Below are 21,873 nucleotides of genomic sequence, written 5' to 3' on the forward strand. Positions count from 1 at the left end.
GCATCTTTACCATTCATAGCTTAGCATCTACTGAGCACTTACATTTTTATCTCCCTTTGAGTTTCGATACATTTCTACTTTGCTTTGAAGCTGTTCCAGAGAAGAATTTAATCCATCTGCTTGTGAATTAGATTTTGCCACCTAGAAAAGACAGAAGTTCCAAGATTTGTTTCTAGAATACTGATTTTGATCAGGAAAATGTTTAGTGAAACATATTACCTGAGAAATGAATTAAATACTGGAAAAATTAAATCAGGAGGGGGAAAAGGCACAATCTTATCAGAAACTTGATCAATGTGCGTTTTAAAGATTTTTTTTAATTGTCAAATAGATAAGGCTTAAAAATAAAATTGGTGCCTAACCGGTTTGGCTCAGTAGATAGAGCATCGGCCTGCGGACTGAAGGGTCCCAGGTTCGATTCCGGTGAAGGGCATGTACCTTGGTTGCGGGCACATCCCCAGTAGGGGGTGTGCAAGAGGCAGCTGGTCAATGTTTCTCTCTCATCAATGTTTCTAACTCTCTATCCCTCTCCCTTCCTCTCTGTGAAAAATCAATAAAATATATATATAAAAAAATAAAATTGGTGACTCACAGCACTGGTCGAGGGTATGGGTATGTTTCTAGGAATTTATCCATTTCTTATAGGTTATCCTTTTGGTTGGCATATAATTGGTCATAGTAGTCTCTTCTGATCCTTTGTATTTCTGTGGTATCAGTTGCAATGTATTTTATTTCTGATTTTATTTGAATCTTATCTCTTTTTTTTCTTAATCAGTCTAGCTAAAGGTTTGTCAATTTTGTTTATCTTCAAAAAATCAGCTTAGTTTCATTGATCTTTTGTATGGTTTTTCTAGTCTCTATTTCGTTTATTTCTGATCTGACCTTTAGGTATTTCCTTCATTCTGCTAAAGTTTATTCTTCTTTTTAAGTTTCTTTTTCTTTTTTTAGTTCCTTGAGGTGCTCAGCTAGATTGTTTATTTGAGATCTTTGACCTGGACTCACATTTTGGCTGTATCATTTAAGAGCTCTGTGTCCTTGACTAAGTCACGTACTCTCTGCGTGTTTCTCTCTAAAATGGGGATTAAAAGCAGTGTTTGCTTTGTACAGTTCTTGTAAGGACTAATATAGCCAATCAAAATAAGTCCATTAACATTCAAAGAACTGAATGAATGTCAGAAGCTATGACGATTTAATCTGTTTTCCTGGCGGAGTGCAAGTCCCATGGGGCAGAGACCACACCAGTACCCCCAGCTTGTAGGACCGTGATGGCATGCAGGTGTGTGTGTGTGTGTGTGTGTGTGTGTGAGAGAGAGAGAGAGAGAGAGAGAGAGAGAGAGAGAGAGAGAGGGAAACAGACACCAGATGAAGAATTAATCGGTCCCACCTCACACTTAATGTTCACTTGCAGATTTGTCAGCAACCGCTGGATTTTCTCTAAGAAAATAAGGTCCACAGACAGGTTATGGATTTTACTTTCAAACTTGTTGATAAAATCATTGGCCTGTAAATAAATATAGAAAGTAAGGGGGGGGCTTAATTGGGCACTTTTGGGCTTCAGAAGCAGAGGGGGACAGGCTCCATTAATGGTTGGAAAGGGGGCCTGACTGGCCTCGTTGACCTTGTAACCAGGTATCCTGGGAGCCTGGCTGGAGGTCAAGGGTGGGGCTCACGCACCTGTTCCAGGTATTCGCTCTCCATCTTCTCCATGTTCATCATGATTGAGCTTTCAACAACCTCTATCCGGGTAGCTTCCTTCTCTAGTCGATTACACAGTGACTGAATTTCTTCAGGGGAAAAGTTGCCTCCCTCTGAAAACAATCTGAAAATAATTTGGGAGACATAGAAGCCACTGATCAGACCTGAAACTTTCTATTCATCCCAAATATGTGGTTAATAAGGCTTTAAATTAAAAGTACAAGATCAAGGTAAGATGAATGCAGGTAAGTCAAGGACAGAAGCAGGAAAATAACCCAATTGCCCATCGAGGGATGGGTGGATAAACAAAATGCAGTATATGTGCACGATAGAATCGTATTCAGCCTTAAGAAGGGAGGAGACTCTGGCACACGCTTCAACATGGATGCATGCTGAAGACATTATGCTACGTGAAAGAAGCCAGACACACAAAAGGACAAATGTTGTGTGATTCCACTTCTAATGAGGTATCTGGAGGCAGAAAATCGAATGGTGGCTGTCAGGGGCTGGGGGAGAGGAGAACGGGAGTTAGTACATGACGGGTTCAGAGTTTCCGTTTGCAAAGATAAAAAAGTCCTGGAGATGGATGATGGTGATGGCAGCACAACACTGCGAATATCCTTAATACCACTGAACTGAACATCTGAAAATGGTTAAAATGGATAGTTTTATGTTATGTACATCTTGTCACAATAAACAACTAAAGGGGACAGGACCAACTCTCAATAGAGAAAGCCTGGTGGCCGCAGAGGCCCGGACGCTGGCTCCCACCTGCTGTGCTTGATGAAGTCAATGTTGGTATAGCGAAGCTTGCCCAGGCTCTCCTCCAAGTACTGGCGGAAGCTGCGCAGGGACACCTGGATGACATCGACGTAGCTAAGCAGCTCCCGGTTCAGGGTGCTGCTGAGAGTGACCAGCCTGGGGACATGGGAGGGGCAGGGTGGTGACCGGCACGGGAGGCCAACCCGGAAGGCTGCTTGGGCTCCACTGCTGTGCCCAGCTGTGAGGGCACCAGCAGCACTGCCCATCGTCTCTGCACAGCAAAAGAGGCATTCGAAGGAAGTTCAAAATGCCGGCGTGTGCGGGACACAGTGTGGAACTCTCCGTGTGCAGGGTCAGAGGGGCCCTCTCTCCTCACTCCAGCCCCTGCCACCAAATGGGTAAAAGAATCCCCGGGTCCTACTGAATCTTGTCCTCCCTCCAGCACCCTCGCTCTAACTCCCGGCAGCATGGCTCCTGTTCCCCGGGGCTCCCCGGAATGAGTGCCCTTGCAGGTTTCCTCTTCACACCCAAGTCCACCCTAACCAGTTGCCTCTTGTGTAGCTGATCACTGTGCAGAGACCTGTGAGGCCTCCTCGCCTGTTACCAGACTGAGCCTCCCTGAGCACGCAAGAGCCCCCATCCCAAATCCCTGCATGGCCTCCTGGAACCCCTTGCTCTGCCCTGAGCACATATCTACCGCCAGTGGGGCCAGTGCCCCTTCCTGATGGGAGAGTTCTGCCCCTACCCACCTTCCTCCATCCTGATTGCCCTGGATGGAAGGGGACATTTCAGGATATATTGTCTGCATAGAGCACCCTTTGTTCTCTCTGGCTGCTCACCTGCCCCGGCCCCCAAGCCCCAGACAGATGTTTCCCACTTGGACTCTGACTCTCGTGCAGAGGTGAAAAGAAAAGAGAAGGTTGCTCCATGGCCTGGAAAACTCCGATTCTTTTATCCACCAGAGGGACCACTCCTCTGATAGCAGCCACCCGGCTGTGTTCTAGGCCCACAAGGCCAGGGTGGGGGACTCCAGGGCCCTTACTTCTGGCTCTTGGTGGCATTCAGGAAGATGTGTTCCATGTCACTAATCTTGCTGCGGAAGTTTTTAGTCTTCACGTTTTGCTCCTCTTGGAACTGGGAGAACATCAGCTTCTCCTTCTTCAGCGCCTCCAGCACCCCGGCACAGTGGCTGTCCAAACGCTCTTGATGAAGCAAGAGCTCGGCTGAAATGAAAGAGGGAGCTGAGGTCCTCTGGGCCCCGAGTCGCCTCAGGATATCCCTTTCCCTGACATGACGGCTGCCCTTCCCAGGCTGCTGCAGAGCAGGGACGATTGAGGACAATGTCCCTTATTCTGCCCTGCTGCCCTCACCGGGGCGTGGCCTGGGAATGGGCACAGATATCAGGGAGGCCAATTTGAAACTGCCCCAGGGTCTCTAACTGGAGAGGAAGCTCTGCCCAGCTATGGTAGGGAGGTCTCTGCTGGTGGAGGCGCCCTGCCTACAGCTAAAGGGAACAAGGCCTGAGAGATGGAGAGGCCCAGAGAAGCAACCTGTGAGCAAGTGGGATAGGGGCAAGGTGTTGGGGGCGGGGGGCAGGGATCTCGGTGGGAGAAAACACCCAGCCCACAGCTGGGCTGTTGAGGGTGGTTCCTTTTGATGATTTCCAATGAACCTGAATTCCAGTGGACTTCCAGTGGACTTCTAAGATGTAGTAAAAAGAACCGGATTTGGCTTCAAAAGATCCATCACAGGGCTTTAGAGCCCCAGCTCACCCTATCTGACCTCAAAATCAATAAGGTCCCAGCGCTGTCAAAAATGAATGGTGTGGCTCTGGAACATTGCTTCTCTGGCTTTGACTTCCACATGGTGCATTGGGCCAGGGAGCCAGGGAGGGGGAGGAAACCAGCCTTTGGAAAGCACCTTACTTATATTTATAGTTGATGCACATTTTTCAGATGAAGACAGTGGGGTTCCAAAAGTCAAGAAGGTCTCCTGAGGCCACAAGCACTGGGGCTCCAGGCCAGGTTGCCTGATTCCACAACCATTTCACCACCCCGGGCAATAGGAGGTTGGGTGGGATCCGGTGGGAACTGTCTAAAGGTCTGTGATGGAGCTTGAAGTGTGACCCAAGTGAAAACCTAACAGGGGTCACGGACGGATCCAACTAAACGTGTGCCCCCGCCCCCATTACTGGAGCCCTCTGCCTAAGAAAGAAAAGGCACCACTTTTAAGTGTTATACATTATAAGCAGAAATTAATGGCTACCACTTCGGGAGCCCTGTGGCTTGTATGAGTTGCTGACGGTTCCTCACTGTGTCACTGCCACTAACAACATCCTCTTCTACAGGTAAGAGACAGCCCGGAGAAGTCAGGTAACCTGGCCGAGTCACACAGCTACAGTGGTTGAGCCTGACAGCTCTGATCCCGGAGCTACAGGCTTGCCTCGGGAGCATCCGCCACATATCTGACAGGTATGTGAACAGATCTGGCATCCACACAGCTAAAAACAGGACAACACTCTTCGTTTCAATATTCCAATGCCTCTTTTAAAAAAAACAACTATTAAAACATTTTGAATGAGTCTTCTTGAGTACTACCTTCTCGGCCAGCCTGGGAGGAGCAAACCCTGACACGCGTGGTGTGACAACAAGATAAGGGTTGTGTGGTGCAAACTGGGGCAGCGAGTGAGCGTGGAGCTGTGGTGGCACCGACACCAGGGGTCTGGAGCAGGGCCGCCTTCCCAGGCAGGGACTGTACCTGCCCTGACGTTGTGGATGTCCTTTTCAATGTGCTCTGCTCTTGGCTGGTGCAGGTGCAGACGCAGCTCCAGTTCTGAATCCAGCTGATCAATCTTGGTGGACACGATGACCCGGGCACTGAGAGAACATTGGTCAAACCACTTCTCTAAGTGCTCGAAAAAGCCAGCTCGAAGCCTGAGGGAGAGACCAGTGAGGGTCATTCTGACGGCAATCGGGGTCTACGAGAGATCTTTCCCTATTGATAAAGTATTTTGCCCTTCCACTCTTTCTTCCTTATTTTATTTCCCCAAAACACTGTGTTTTTGGTGTGGGTGGACCATAATTCTTTAACCATACCCCTGCTGGAGGACATTGGATGGGTTTCAACCATTTGTTCTTACAGAGAAGGCCACAGTGAATAACCTTGTACATATGTCAAGTGTAGACGCATTTCTATAGGGCAAATTCCCTGAGCTGGAATTGTTAAATCAAAGGCTAAAATACATGTGTGATTCTTGAAGATACAACCAAAGTACTTCTACTTCAAGGCAACTTGAACTCCCATCAGCAGTGAGGAACAGTTCCTACTTCTCCATAGCCTCAGAGTGCATTGTCAAACTTTTAAATTTGACAACTTTGTCATATTATGACTGAGATTGAGCATATTTTCATTTGTGGAAGACTATTGTATTTCTTTTTCTGAATACTATCCATTAATATATTTTGCCCATTTCTCTACTGTGCAATTGCTTGTTTTTCTTATTAATCTCTTTATACAGGAGCTCTTTATATATTGGGAACATGAGGTCCTTTGACTGTGATGTGAGTTGCAAATATTTCCCCAATTTATCATGTCTTCCTTTTTAAAATTTATGTTGACAGCTGTGTATTGTTAAGATGTCAGTTCTCCCCAAATTTATCTATAGATTCAACACACACAACTCAGCAGATGTCCTCTTATTGAAACTGATGGGCTGAATTCAAATTTATATAGAAATACCAATGGTCAAGGATAGTTAAGACAACCTTGGAGAAGAGCAGATTTGGAAGACTTACACTTTGAGATATTGAGACTTGGTATAAAGATACAGTGCTCAAGCAAGGTGAGGAGGTGATGCAAGGATATACACACAGAGCAAAAGAAAGAGGTACAGCAGAGCAGTGGGGAGAGAAGAGTTTTCCAAATGACCTGGGGTCAACTGGTTATCAAATTAATGTTGACTCCTACCTCACACCATACACAAAAATCAATTCCAGGTGGATTTACATCTAAATGGGGAAGTTTAAAACAATGTCTTGTGGCAGATAACATAGGACAATATTTTCATGACCTGGGGCAAGCAAAGATTTCTTAGATAGGACACAAATTACACTAACCCTAATGAAAAAATTTATGATTAGGAACTTATTACAAATTAGAAATTCTGTTCATCAAAAGATACCTTCAAGAGAATAAAATAAAGTGCCCTACCCGGTTTGGCTCAGTGGTTGGAGCGTCAGCCCTCAGACTGAAAAGTCCTGGGTTCAATTCCGGTCAAGGGCACATACCACATACCTGGGTTGCAGGCTTGATCCCCAGTGCTGTTCAGGCATGTGGGGGAGGCAATCAATCAATGTGTCTCTCTCACATCAATGTTTCTTTCTGTCTCTCCCCCTCCTTTCCACTATGTCTAAAAATCAATGGAAAAAATATCCTCAGGTGATGATTAACCAAAAAAAATTAAAAAAAAGAAAAGAAAAAGAAAGAAAGAAAAAAGAAAAGAAATGGGAAAAAAAAGAGTAAAAAAGGTAAGCAAAGAGAGGGAATGAATATTTGCCATGCATTTACCTGACAATACCTCATATCCAGTGGAAGTAACTAACTCATATGAGTCAGAAGAAAAAAAGATAGATAATCCACCAGAAAAAAATGGGCAAAAGATTTTAAGATAAAATAACCAAATGGTCAGTAAGTATATAAAAAGGTGCACAACATCATTACTCATCAGAAAAATAAATATAAAACCACAATAAAGCACCACTACACGTATACCATAGTGGCTAAAATAAAAACTGCTGATAATACCAAGTATTGGTGAGGATATGGAGCAAGTGAAACTCTCACACACTGTTGTAAACTGTTAAAAACACTTTTGAAATCTCTTGGCAGTATCTTTTGATTTTATCTCCTCAAGATGGATACATGTATAACTCCATGTCCTAACAATTCCACTCTTAGTTATATATCTAACAGGAAAATATATATGTATATGTATATGTATATGTATATGTATATGTATATGTATATGTATATATATGTTCACCAAAAGATGTGTGCATATAAGAATGTTCAGAGTGGCATTGTTGGCATATCCCCAAATGGGAAACAACCCAATGTGCATCAGTAGTAGAGTCATATTTTTAATAATTGAATACTATACAGAAATAAAAAATGAGCTATAGCCACATTAAAAAAATATATATGAATCTTACAAACATAATGAAAGACGCCTGATATAAAACAGTACATTCCGTATGATTCCACTTAAAGTTGAAACACAAGCAAAACTAATTCAGAAGTTAGAATATTTGTTATCCTTGGGGAAGAGAGCATAGTGACTTGGGACAGGTACATGAGGGGGACTCCTGGAGAGTTGGTAACATTCCACTTCTGTGAGTACTGGTTACCTGAGGTATTCCCTTTGAATAATTCACTGAGCTATATACACTCATGATTTCAGTACTTTTTGACATGTATGCTATCCTGCAACATGCAAATCTAACAATTTAAACACAGAACTATTTTTCTGGTTAGTTCCAAGGCCAGATGGCATAGTATTTGGTTCAAGACTCTGGAATTACAGGGTCTAAATTCATATCATGGATCTAACCACTTCCTATCTCAGAGATCTTCTTCAAGTTACTAACTCTCTGAGCTTCAGTTTCTTCATCTGTAAAATGGACTAATTACTGTACTCCTCTTATAGTTATTGAAAGTATTAGGTCCTCTCAATAAATATTAGCTCTTGTGGTGGTCCTTGTTCTATGGGCTCTGAAGAGGACAGACATAGCCCTGTGATAGAGGAAGGAGAGGATGAGGTTCAAGTCAGGAGACGTTTCCAAGGTCAGAAGATGCCGAGATAAAGGAGAAAAGAATACAAAGGCCTGACTTTACTCCTTCTATTCCCTGCCCATGTGTAAACATGGGAGGTAGACTAGCAAGTGATCTATAGCTGGTTAGTCCTAGCCATGGTGCTGTAGAGCCAGAAGGACAATGGAAATGTTCTCCTAAAGCCAAATACAAATATCCATGTTTGATCCAAATTCAAACATGAAGGCCCAGAAACTTGGGAGTTAGGGGTGGTAAATTCTTAGTGGTAAAACTATGGGTCATTTCTATATTCTTCATCATACTTTTTCCAATTTTCTATATTAGTTGTGTCACATAATCAGAGCCAAATACCATACTGATATACTCACTCCTATAGTCTATATCTACAAAAAAAATTTTTAAGTAAGAAACCCTACGGTTACCGATGAGCCGTGATCTAGATCCCAGAAACATCTTGCAGAGAAAACACTAGGTCTTAGGTACAAGGCCCAAGACAGCAAGGCATCCTGGGACAGGTGGAGGGGTCACAGAAGATATCTGTAACTGCAACTAATCCTGGGCATTTGTGTTTCTCATCTACACTCTCAGGTCCACATTTCCTCTTCCTTGGTGAAATCAGTCCATTTTTTGTTAAAATGTTTCAACTTGTTAATAAAACTGGACAAGAGAATGAGAATAAAAGGGTTTCCTACTCACTGTTTCTTAACTTCTACAACTAGCCTGGATGGAATGAGTACTTGTTCTAGGAGCTTGGCATTGGAAGAGTCGTTGATGAGAATGTCAGAAAGGTTGGAATGGGACCCCTTGATGTCCTCCTCTTCTTGTTCCAGAGGCATGAAGACAAAATAAGTGTTCCCACTGGAGACTGTGAAGGACTCCATGTCCTCAGAGGATACGGTCCCCAGGCTCTCTTCCTCGGCTTGGGACTAAGCAGAAAACAAGAATTTAGACTTGACATCATCAAGCAGACTTGGGGATCCAAACACAGGTTCCTTGACATCTGAGGTTATAAATCTATGACCAGAATCTTGCCTGTAGGTTTTTTTGTTTTGTTTTGTTTTGTTTGTTTTTGTGGGGTGTTTTTTGTTGTTGCCCACAAAATGCCTTTAGAGTCGGGAAATTACACATATAATCTAGATTCTGGAATTCTCTTAAAAATCAGAAAACCTGGCAATTCTGAGCCCACCTCCCACATGACATTGTTGGCTGGGCTGAGTAATGACTGCACAGTTGCCATAGACTGAATGGTGGATGTTCTTCCAAAATTTATAACACCATCGTGTTGGTATTTGGAGGTGGGCCTTTAGAAGGTGATTCAGTCATGAAGGCAGAGCACTCGTGAATGGGATTGGTGTCCTTTTTAAAATAGACCCCAGAGAACTCCACTGCCCTTCCACAGTGAGAAGATGGCCATCTATGAACCAGGAAGTGACCCTCACCAGACACCCAATCTGCTGGTGCCTTGATCTTCGACTCCCAGCCTCTAGGACTGTGAGAAAAAAAAATTCTGTTGTTTATAAGCCACCCAGTCTGTTACGGCAGCCCAAATGGACAAGACAATGCTCTTTACCGCCTGTCACCATTTTACACTTGGTCTCCCGCTCTGTGACATGCCTATGGGCATTTGAGTTTGAGATCCCTGCTCAGAAAGAAGTCTCACGTGCCAGTTCTTCCACAGCAACACAGGAAAAGTATCTTTTGCAATTTCACGATGATGGAATTCAAGTTACTGTTCTGTGAGTTTGAACGTGTCAGGCAAAATTTAATGATATGAGAATTACTTCCCTGTACTTGAAGGAGAACTCTGTCTGCCAACTTGGAGATGGGTCTTTGTTTTACTCAACCAGAGAATGAGAAGAGAGGAAGAACAGAGAGGGTAAGTTGATCTATACAGCAAAGAGGAGCCAGGAAAGAGAGAGGACCCGGGAAGACCAAGGAGAGCCATATGACCTCAGAGTAGGTTGTCGGATGGGATGTGAGGAGAGGAAGGTGGATTTTAAAAAACATTGCTATGAGATAATAATTAGGTCCCTATTGGCAAACATAAAAGGTGTGCACGCCTTTGTAATTCTTTATACACACCCCAAGGGAGACCGTGTCACTGGGGGTTCAAGCTTGTATTAATGACACACAGAGGGAACATAATACACTTTCCCCATGCAAAGCACAAACCCATTCTTGACCTACCTCAACCATAAGTAAACTCTCAGGTTCTTCCTCTTCCACCTCCTCTTTCTCTTCGTCCTCCTCTTCTTTCTTCTCCTTCTCCTCTCTAGTCTCTTCCTCTGCCTCTTCCTCCTCTTTCTTCTCTTCCTTCTCCTTTTCTTGAACCATCACATTTTCCTGACTCGGGGATGGTTTTAAGGAGCTGTCTCTTTCAACCTGCATTTTTTCTAATTCCTGAATAGAGTCCTCTCTCGGCCCATCCGTCCCTTCACTCAGTACAGATTTTTCCATCTGGCTCACGACCTCTTCAGTTACCAAGTGTTCAGTGTCTCCATATTTTTCTTCTTCCATCTCTTCCGCGGACCAAGGGAAACTTTCACCTCCACTTGTGCTTTCCTCGCTCTTGCTCGTTTCCATGCTAGCACTCTGCTTCCCCCTCAGTTTTCTCATTCTCTCCTGGTAATCCTTCTCACACGCTTCTGTTGAGGACCAACCCAAAGCACAAAGAAAGACAGGTGACCAATGTAGCCTGAATTGAGTGTCCCCAACCCAAAATATACACGAGTGGAGCCAGGGAGAATCAGACTTGACTTGTGAAGGGTTTACCTGGTTCCCTGAGTTTGAGAGTGACTTCCCCGTCCAAGTTCTACAAGGAGAAAACAGGGACACTGAGCAGCACTGCCCTCCTCCCAAGTGCCACTTCTAAGGGCACCTCCTTTCTTTTAAGTAAAAGGAACTGCCCCTTCCCCCAATACCCAATGCAGGCATTTCACTGGGTCAGCAGGGTATTCCCAATTCAGGGAATCAGTTTTACTTAATCCCAAACATACTAGCAATCCCTTTCATCATACAGTAGGCATTAATAGAATAAAGTCTCATTCTGACATTTTTTGTTATTGTTGTTAATCCTCACCCAAGGATATTTTTTCCATTGATTTTTAGAGAGAGTGGAAGGGAAGGAGAGGGGAAGAGAGAGAGAGAGAGAGAGAGAGAGAGAGAGAGAGAGAGAAACATTGATGTAAAAAAGACACATCAATTGGTTGCCTCCCACACTCGCCCCAACCAGGGGCGGGTATTGAACCTGCAACCTTTCGGTGCTTGGGCCGATGCTCTAACCACTGAACACACCAGTGAACTAAAAGAATTGTCAAATTAGCCTTTTTGGAGTTCGCAGGTCTGGATTCGAATTCCAGCTCTTTACAAATTGGGTCACCTTGGGCAAGCCCCTTAAACCCTGTGGGGCTCAGTACGTGAGGAAGGTGATGTGGGAGGTCAGGCTCGGTGGGTGGGGTGCTTGCCACTGGCCGTGGACTGGAAGTACGGGTGGGTTTGGATGAGTGGAGACAGGCAGATGCCAGCAGAGGAGGAGGAGGAGGACGGGCAGGGGCAGATGCAGGCAGAGTGAGGAGTGAGCTGAAGCAGGGACAGTCACGGCGGAACCAGATGCGGGCCTCTGCGGTCACCTAGGAGCTGTGGGTGGGGCCTTGTGAGCAGAGTGGGGAGGGCAGAGCTGTACTTTAGGAGGGCCGTGTGGCAGTGGTGGGTTGGATGAATGAACTCAAAGAATTGTCAAATTAGCCTTTTATTATAACTCCATTCTTCAACCTCTTCTAATCTGAGAAAGTGGTGCTCTCTCTTAGAAATGCTTTTGACTCCTTGATGTCCTGACATAGAATCTAATTCCACGTGGGTTAGGAAAGGTGTTCAGAGTTGAAGCAAATCAGAACTAGAAGTCATCCTCTGCTTCTCGGTGAATGACTGGGCTTTTTGCATCCCGCTCCGTACCTGCTCAAAGATTTCACGAACATGGAAGTATTTGCTGAGGTTGGAGCTGTAGGAGTTGAGTTCGTTCAGAATGATCGCTGAGTACTCCATCACTTCTCTCGTCAAGATGACATGAAATTGTTCATACCTGGGAGGTAGGTGGGTGATACCTTCATCTAGGAAGGGCTCTGCTGAATGTGGGAGAGCCCAGCCAACAGCGAAAGCCCTGACCCCACGGAGGTGGGCTAGAATTTGGCATTTAGCTCTGCACAGAGCTGCTGTATAGGTTTCCTTTTACAATGATAGTCCTTGGCTTGCTTTGCTATTTTTTCTGATCATACGAGGGACACATACTTGCTGTAGAACATTTAGAAAACACACACAATAGCGTTGTAACATTGGTTCCCACTTCCTGCCCAACTGCCCTAACCCTGTACTTGAACGTCATCTACATGCTCCCATCAAACCCTCTGATGCCTCAAGCGCAGGCTTTTATGTTTCCCAGGTAAGGAGACCGAGGCTCAGGGGTGACTTATTTGCCTCAAGATATAGATCGAAGTCCTGCAGACAATCGGCAGTACTATTCCTTTTCTGTAAATGGTCCTCACAGAATTAGTTGTACAAAGGCACAAAGATACAAGATGGTTCACAGAGAACTGTTTTTAACATTGAAAAACTGGAACCAATCTTCAAAAGCGAATCAATTGGGGGATGGTTAAATCATTATAAAGCAATCCATTCTATATGAATGGATTCTATATGGTAATTTAAAAACAAAAATATATTTGTAGTTATAACCTTTACTTACAAGACACTATATCTCCACATATACACATGCCCATAAAAACAAGGAGTTGAGCAGGAATAAGGGGACTTTCTCTACATGTTTGTATTGGTTAACTTCCTTTTTGTCTTTAACAAAGAGCAAGTATGTTTAAAATTTAAAGGAAGGAGAGAGCCCCGTGCTCTTGACCTTTAAGGAACAGGGCCTTGAAACCTCCCTCCATGAGCTTTTCAGATCAATGTCCTCCCTGGAAGTTTCTGTGTTGACTGAGAACGGAGCTGCAAAGGGCCACAACATTCTCCAGAGCTGGAGGCAGCAGCTGAACCTTGAGTTTGTTGGGCACATGCTGGGCTCCACAGCAGGCAGCCTCTGACCCTGAAAATGAATGCCGGCTCCCCCCCCCCCCCACCCGGGGTCTGGCCTGCCTACCTGCCTTTCATACTCTTCAGATAGTCTTTGGCCTTTTCCAGGTGAAACTTCAATGATCCCTCGGTGCTTAGCTGCCTCAGTTGGTCCAACAGCTGGTCGAGGTAGGCCTCCTGGGCCTGGCAGCCCCCCCGAAAACAGGAGGAAGCAGATGGGAGTTACCAGAGCTTGCAGAGTGGAAGTGACATGCAGAGACCCTGCCACTGGAACTGAGGTCCAGGTGCCCAGGGCAGGCCCAGGACTCTCCTTTTTTACAAAAAGGGCACTGCTCTAGGCCTCAGGCTCTTCTCTGTGCCTGGCATGTCCTTCTCTGTCCAGTTTACATCCCCGGGGACCCAGCTCCGGTGGGACTTCTCAGGGACCTGTCCCTTATACCCACCCAGCCTCGCCCATCACACCTTCCTGTAGCCCCTGCTCCTCGCTCTCATACTTGAAATCATGCTGAGAAGACCCCATCCACTCCCACCTGTGTGAAGGCAGGTGGGGCAGGAGCCAGCTCCCTGCCGGAAGTAGATGCTCCACACCAGCGGTCGCCAATTGGTGGTCCGTGGACCACTGGTGGTCCGTGAGGTCCGAAAGGTTGGCGACCGCTGCTCCACACCCTCAGTCTGTCTGTCTGTCATGCACACTCTCTTACAGACACATCTGAATCCAGGGACCCACTGCACAGCCCAGACCGGACTCAGGTGGTCCCATGACCAAGGTGAGCCTCAATTTCCCACTGGCTCAAGTTTTACAGCCAGCTTGAGGTTTTACATTTGACATAAATTTTTGTGTATGGTGTGAAGTGTGGGTCAAAGTTGTAATGTTTTTTCTTTTTTGCATTTGAATGCTGGCTAAGTTCACAGGCCACCAGGCAGAACCATCAGGCAGCAGACAATCTGGGCACAGCCCCTCCCACCTCCCCCGTGGGAGTTCCCCTGGAAGCTGGAGCCACACCTGGCACTGCAGGCTGTGCTTCCGGCGCTGCTGCTCCATCCGCTTATCAAGCTGCAGCTCCTGCGCAGACAGCATGTCCTGATGTGCCTCCCACCGCTGCACGGCCTCCCGGAAATAGCTGAAGAGGTCCAAGCTCTGCCACTCTGCCCGCTTCGCTAGGGCCTCAAAGGATTTCTGCAGTTGCAGAACCCAGAGAAGGGGCCCTGAGTGCCAACTGCCCCCAGGTGAGGAGGGGGGCCCCACTCACAGGCTCCCTCTCCAAACAGTGGAGGACTCATGTCTCCAAGGACTGGCCATTACCGCCCCTCAAGGTCATCTCCTGGGGCTCACCTTGGCTCACGGCCCTCCCTCCTCTGGGACAGCACTTCCAGTCTGTCCAAGGTCATACCCTTGGTCTGGCTGACCCTGAAGCCCCATGTCTAGAACCGCCCCATGGCCACTGAAGTCACTGACAGGAAGAAGATGGAGTTTGGGGTTTGGAAACCAGCCTGAGCATCCGGGTGGCTGCACCCATCTTGGGCTGGGCATCTTTCCCTCCATGAAACTCTGTAACTCTCAGAATCAGAGCCAACACCACACTCTGCTATGAAATCCTCAACTCTACTCCACCCCCTTTTGTTAATCCTCACCCAAGGATATGTTTTTCATTGCTTTTCGGAGAGAGTGGGAGAGGAGAAGAGAAAGTGAGGGAGGGGGGGAGGGGAGAGAGAGAGAGAGAGAGAGAGAGAGAGAGAGAGAGAGAGATGAAAGAGACACATCAATTGGTTGCTTTCTGCATGAGCCCAGACCAGGGGCGGGGAGAGAACCCAAAACCCAGGTATGTGCCCGTGACCCTTAGGTGTGCAGGCCAATGCTCTAACCACTAAACAACATTGGCCAGGGCCTCTCCTCTTCCCCTTTTAAAAAATCTATGAGCTTTATGCTCTCATCAGTGTTAGGGGTCAGCACACTCGGCCTGTGGGCTAAACGTGGCCTCCATCCTTTTCTGTTTGGCCCTGGGAGCTAAGCACAGAGTTTATATTTTTAAATGGCTGGGAAAAATAAAAAGAAGATATTTAATGATGTGAATATTACATGTAATTTTAATTTCAGAGTCCAAAAAGAAAATTGCATTGAAACACAGCCACATCCATTCGTTTCTACATCGCCTTGGGCTGCTTTTGTGTGACAACAGTAGAGTGAGAATTTGTTACAGAGACCTGACAGCCCGCGGAGCCTGAAATATTTACTATCTGGTCCCTCACAGAAAATGTTTGTTGGCCTCATTCCAGATTCTAAGCATCATGGGGCAGGGTTTACTGCTCCTGTGGCCCTTCAGCACCCAGACTGAGCAGGGGCTCGAGGAGCACTCGAGGGTTTCCGGGGAGCCCTGTGTTGTATGGTGCCAGCGGGTGACTGGGGAGCCTGGCTGAGAGCCTGGACTGCTCTGAAGGGGGGCATGATGAGGGAAATGGACTCAGGCCCCCGGAATCCCGTTCTTCTCACGGCCCAGCACCCCGGGTGACCCCGCCCTGCTCCCCAGCGGCAGGGGTCCCCAGCCACGCACTTCCAAGGACTCCAGCTCCTCCTCCACCTTGGTCTGGAGCACTCCCACCATCTGCAGGAAGGCCGGGCTCACCATGCTCTCTGCCTCCTCCTCGGTGAAGGCTTCCCAGTCCAGCAGCTGCTTCTGGAGGGACAAGGCAGAGCCTGGCCGGGCTGGTGGGGGCTCTGCCCCGGGGCCGGGGCCTGGCCCCTGAGATCCGCCTCCCCCTAATCCCTGAGACCCTCAGGGAAACCCTCACAGCAGTGGAGATGGCCTGTCTTTGTGGTTCGCCCACTATGTCCAGGTGCTGTGTGCTGCCCTCTCCTGTCTTACTGCATCTCCTGGATGTGTTCTCATTGGCCCCATTTTTAAAACAAACATGTTTTTATTGATATCAGAGAGGAAGGGAGAGGGGGAGAGAGAGACACATCAATGGTGAGAGAGAACCATTGATCGGCTGCCTCCTGCATGCCCCCTACTGGGGATCGAGCCCACAACCCGAGCATGTGCCCTTGACCAGAATTGAACCCGGGACCCTTCAGTCCATAGGCTGATTCTCTATCCACTGAGCCAAACCGGCTGGGGCTCCCATTTTGACAGATGAGGAAACCGAGGCTCAGAGAAGCCGGAGGCAAACAGCTGGCACATGGTGGGGCCAGAATCGGAACACAGCATTGCTCTACTGCAGACCCCACAGGCACAACCCGCCATCCTGCGTGGCTTCAGCATGGCTGCAAGTCAGACAGGGCTCCCATTTCCTGTAAATGACTTACGCCAACTAGAAAGTGGGCTCTATCAACAAAGCTTTGGTTTATGCATAAAATCTAAAATACACTAACCTCCCCAAATTAAAAATTTGTCTGCCGTTCAATGTTTCCAGTGCTGCTGAAGAGGAATGCCAAGTGTCCTCTGTCAAGCTGAATGCACTCTTAGGATATGGGACTTCAGCACTCACCCCCCGCGCCAGGCAAGGGACAGTGACAATGGGCACAGGTGTCAGCTCTCAGGGCCAAGGTCGATGGAGCTCTGGGGGAAGTCCTGGGCGGCAGGGGGGAGGGGAGGGGAGAGCCGCAGGGGGCTCTTCAAGAGGACACGGGGCTTTTACTTCTGAGGTGTGAACTGGGAAGCACCTGGCTGTCCCTAAGGCCACAGAGCAAATGGGCAGAGCCCTGTGGGCTTGGGCAGCCCCTAGGCCTTTCACACATGGGTCTCCTCATCTCCATAGGGGACTGGCGACGCCCACTCTGCAAAACCGGGTGGGATTCAATGCCAGGGTATGCCAGTGGGTGGCACAGGCCACAGAAAGAGCAGCACTCGGACCGTGCGTCACTCTGTGAAGCGCTCTGCTCACCTCAGTGTCCTGGTGGCTGAGCAAAAGCGGGGCAGACATGTGAGGTGAGCAGCATGTGAGGGGGGGGGGGGCGGGCAGCAGGTGGGGCCCTCAGAGCCTGGGGACTCCTCCTGCCACAGGCGGCAGGCTAGACCCTCTTCACAATGACTGGCTTTTGTGTGTGTGTGTGTGTGTGTGTGTGTGTGTGTGTGTGTGTGTGTGTGTTTTAAATTTAAACAGTTTTACTGAGGAGGCAGGGAGAGAGCATTTTGACAAAATATTTCCTTGTGCCCCAGAAAGCCAGGCACCGTCATTGAAGGGATTTGTGGGTGAACTCGCTGGCTCACCATCTGACAGAGGTGGGCGCGGTGAAGAGCACTGGAAATACCCCCATACGCCCTCCGCGGGATAAATGATGTCAAGTGCTGTGACACGGAGTGTCAAGGGTGAGGTCTGAGGTGCTCAGGGAGCAAATCACTTTGCCTGTGAGATCTGGGAAGGCTTCCTGGAGGTGATCATTCATGTTGGGCTACACCCTGAGGGACAGGTGGGAAAAACTGGGGAGCTCAGGGTCCAGACAGAGGGAAGAGCTTCAGAATACCCATAGCCAGTGAAGGCCTGGGGCCTGCGAGAAAGGAAAGCAGGAGGCCCAGGGGGGAGAGAGAGGCAGGGCGGGCCAGGGAGGGGACAGCAGGCTGAGCCGGCGAGCCTCTCCTCGGGCCCACAGGGAGGGACACCCACCTTGCACTTCTGCACGTGCTCCAGGCACTCCTGCCAGGTGTCCTCATACTGTACGCGGAGCTGTATCATGCAGTCCATGTGGTAGGAGTCTCCATGGGCAGAAACAAAACATGTCAGCTGCTCTTCCAGAAGGAAGAGGGGCGATAGAAAGAGGAGTTCCCCCTTTTCTAAGGGCAGCGTCTTCTCCCCAGGAAAATGCCTGAACCAGGACTACAAAGCTCACCCAAGTTATCCTGGCTCTCCTGGCTCTGCCAGGCCAGGGCGTGGTGGTCCCATATGAGCCCTCAGAACGTATGCTTCCCTTCACACCCATCCCATCTCCCCCAGGAGGGCCTTGCCCCCCGCTCCTGAGTTTGTAAGGAACTCTCAGATAAATGACTGACTGACTGACAGCGGAAGTTGCTACGAAGCTAGTACTTGAGCAGCGTTCTGGAGAGACCCGAGGGAAACCCCGCAAACCCCACTCACCAAGGCTGTTGTTGATGGAGTCCAGAGAAGAATACCATTCATCCAGCTGAGCTTTGCTGTAGTTGGGGGGCAGAAGGTCGCTGGGAAGGAAGACAGGACAAGTAAGCCAGGCCTGAACGGAACCTCCACTGACGGAAATGGGTGGGTCTGCAGGGAGCCTGCTCCGGAGCACTGTCTGTGACTTGTCGGGGTTTCCTGCTGCCACGTACATACCTCATGAAAAAGTAACTCATATGAACGAGCCTGTTACTTAGAAAAGAAAACCGAATTTTCCTAATGGGAAAAAAAACACACAGCTTACCTCACTTGAGCAAGGAAACCACCTTTGGGAACCTAATCTGAGATAACAATACAAAATGCATACAAAGTTATGCATTAAGACAGTCGCTGAACATTACTGTTTACAAACACACAAAAATCACAACCTTCATATCCAACAATAGGGAATTGTCCAAATAGAGCACAATGAATCCTCTTGTGAAGTCATTAAAAAAGTATGCAGCTAGCTGGTTTGGCTCAGTGGATAGAGCGATGGCCTGCAGACTAAGGGTCCCAGGTTCGATTCTGATCAAGGGACAGAAAAAGGACATTAGTGGAAAAATGGGTAAATCCAAAGAAGGCTGATGTTTAGTTACTGGGAATGCATCAAAGTTTAGCTTCTCAGTTTTGACAAATGTCCAGTGGTAACAAGATGATGACATGAGGGAAACTGGGTGAGGGATAGACAGGAATGCTGTGGACGATCTTTGTAACTTTCCCGTAAATCTAACATTACTCCAAAATACAAACGTGTCAGCCTGCGGACTGAAGGGTCCTGGCTTTGATTCCAGTTAAGGGCACATGCCCGAATTGCGGCTCGATCCCCAGTAGGGGGCGTGCAGGAGGCATCCTGATTGATATCTCTCTTGCACTCTCCTTTCTTCTCTCTCTAAAATCATTAAAAACATTTAAAAAACATTTTTAAATTATATGCACATATGCTTATTGGATCTAAGTACATTCATGGGGATTCTCCCTGGACTTTGGATAACTCCCTCTTGGGCCCCTGGGAATCTTAGCACCACTCTCCCCACCTCACTGCCCACAAGCCAGCAGAGGGACCGGCCAGCCCGACCAGAGTACAGGGGCTGGGGGAGGTGCAGACAGAGCAGGTTTCGTGGGGGCCTGGCACTGAGTTTTTCCCAGTTTAACAAACAGGGGCTCAGAGTCAGAAATAAGTGGAGTTATGGAAAACAACAAAAGCATTTTCTTTATATTGAGATGTTTATCCACCTTGTTAATTTTACACCCGCGTGAAAATGAGGCCGCATGTGGAGCGGGAGGTACCAGCGAGGGGGAGGCTGTGTGGGGCTCTAATTGTCATTTATATCCCAGGAGAACTTGGGCAACGGTGGTGAGGGGGCCCGAGTCCCAGGGTTACCAGGATGGGAGGGACCAAGGAAGACATTGTCTCCAGCCTGCGGGACCACACAGGCTCCATCCTGCTGCTGGGAGTGGATGCCACAGGCTCCCCGGGCAGTGGGCTTCCAGGGTCTAGAACATCCAGTGTACCTCCCCCTAAACAGCTTATTATGGGATTAGAGCTAGGTGGACCCGGGCCTGAGGGAGGTGCCCACAGCCTCTAACAGGTCCCCTGTCCTATAGCAACAGTCTCCTCACTGACCTCCCAGCCTCCAGCCACAGACCTCTCCAAACTGCAAAGCGGATGGAGCCAGTCTGCTCCCCACTGCTCTCAGGATAAAGTCCAACCCCTTAACCTGACCCTCTCTCCCCTCACTGTCTCCCCACCTCCCCGCTGGCCATTGACTCCCTCCAATCTCTTTGGTACAGTCCCATTCAACTTCTTTCCGCAGCAAACATACCACATTCACTGTTGCCACTGGGGCTAGAACAATGTAGAATGTGGGCCCAGGCCCAGAGACCAGGAGATGATGGCCTAGTCTGGAGGATGCCTCAGGAGAAAGGTCTGTGCTGGGGACTGGGCCTGCCTCCCCTGTGGGTGCCCAGGGGCACCCCTCCCCAGGGACACCCCCCCCCCCCCCCCCCACTGTTCCAGAGGGTGCCGAGGTGCCTCAGCCGCTTTCCCTGCAGGGCTTCTGTTTCTTCAGCATGTTCTCCAGCTCCTTCTTCACGGCTGGAGGGTCCTGGATCCTCTCACTGGCCATGAACTCACTGGGTATCCAGACACATTGGCACCATGGAGAAAAGACGGGGGCAAGGTGGTTGGGAGAGAAGGGATGAGACCCATGGTAAGAACATTCAGAACTCCAGCACCCTTACTCCACTCCCAGCCCCTTCCTCCCCACCTTGGGCCTCTGGGACGCTGGGGAAAGGAGGTGGAGGGGCAGAGGGGGCGGAGGGGAGATTAGAACCAAGGCCCTGTCGGTGAGACTCTGGTGCTAAGAGCATGAGACCAGCAGGCTCAGACCCGGGTGAGGGACCTGACTGCTGCCTGCCAGCTCTGTGACCTGGGGCAAGTCACTGCCCTCCACGCGGGATCTCAGGTTCCTCTTCGGGAACGGAGCTGATGATGACCAGGACCCAGCAAGATATTGTAAGCAACGCCCTCAGCACCGTGCCTGACTCCCGGGACATGCCCAGTCAGTGTCAGCCCCCGCCATCACTGTTGATGACTACTGGCATTTGTTAACCTCCCGGGTCCAGAGCTGACCCTTTTCAGGCAGCATCTTGCTGAGCATCACTGGCCTGTCACCAGCCCACCGTGCCCGCTCTGCACAAGGAGAGAGAGGCTCCGAGTGGTCCAGGGTGAGATCAAGGTCACAGGGAACGTGCAGGTGGAGCCGCTTTCCTCCATCCTCCGTGTCAGACTGGTGCTCCCATCGGGAAGCGCGGATGTACACCTGCAGACCCACAGCACACACGGACAGACACTGGTGTCCTCAGACATCTTGGCTCGAGGCATCCCTTCCTTAGCAAAAGACCGCCTCGTTTGTTGGCCCAAAGGTCCAGGGCCCTTGTGTCGGTATTAACAAAAGTGCCACCTGGCAGCGGAAGCGTGGAGACGGCCTTCACTTCACCTCCCCTCCCCTGGGTGAAGTTTGCCATCGGAGTGGGACAGATCGAAGCCGCCCTTTTCACCCGGGTAACGCAAGGCCATGTGGAAGAGTAAAGAGTGGAAACCGGGCAGATAACCAGACGAACGCTGCCAAACAGCTTGTACTGCTCTCGGAAAACGCGTGTGAGGAAAACAAGACGCAAACCTACACACGCAGCGTGGGCCTCAAAACACCTGCGAGAAAACACCACAACCCCAGCTGCGCTTCTCACTGCGGCGAGGGGTGCGTGGTGATTTTCAAGTTCCTCTTTATGCTTTTATCTACGTTAACTTTTAAAACAATAGCACACATTACATTCACCACCAGAAAACTGCAGCATTTTAAAGCAACGGCAAAAAGGAAGGGAGGATGCCATCCCCCCCCCCCA

General features: G+C 48.6%; 1 protein-coding gene across 1 annotated transcript in view; it reads right to left on the bottom strand.

Annotated features, from left to right (window-relative positions):
* The window catches only part of CCDC180 (coiled-coil domain containing 180), a 47,027-nt gene that overhangs the window by 15,527 nt on the left and 9,627 nt on the right, over window positions 1-21,873 (bottom strand). The window contains 17 exon segments of the mRNA XM_023760343.1: window positions 43-141; window positions 1,385-1,501; window positions 1,675-1,819; window positions 2,467-2,613; window positions 3,500-3,680; window positions 5,215-5,390; window positions 8,983-9,212; window positions 10,474-10,931; window positions 11,059-11,098; window positions 12,238-12,364; window positions 13,430-13,545; window positions 14,366-14,539; window positions 15,912-16,034; window positions 17,962-18,050; window positions 18,430-18,510; window positions 20,484-20,525; window positions 20,528-20,601. Of these exon segments, the coding sequence (XP_023616111.1) occupies window positions 43-141; window positions 1,385-1,501; window positions 1,675-1,819; window positions 2,467-2,613; window positions 3,500-3,680; window positions 5,215-5,390; window positions 8,983-9,212; window positions 10,474-10,931; window positions 11,059-11,098; window positions 12,238-12,364; window positions 13,430-13,545; window positions 14,366-14,539; window positions 15,912-16,034; window positions 17,962-18,050; window positions 18,430-18,510; window positions 20,484-20,525; window positions 20,528-20,601 (2,419 nt within the window).

This window comes from Myotis lucifugus, unplaced genomic scaffold, assembly GCF_000147115.1.
Source record: "Myotis lucifugus unplaced genomic scaffold, Myoluc2.0 scaffold_180, whole genome shotgun sequence".
In the NCBI taxonomy this organism is placed as follows: Eukaryota; Metazoa; Chordata; class Mammalia; order Chiroptera; family Vespertilionidae; genus Myotis; species Myotis lucifugus.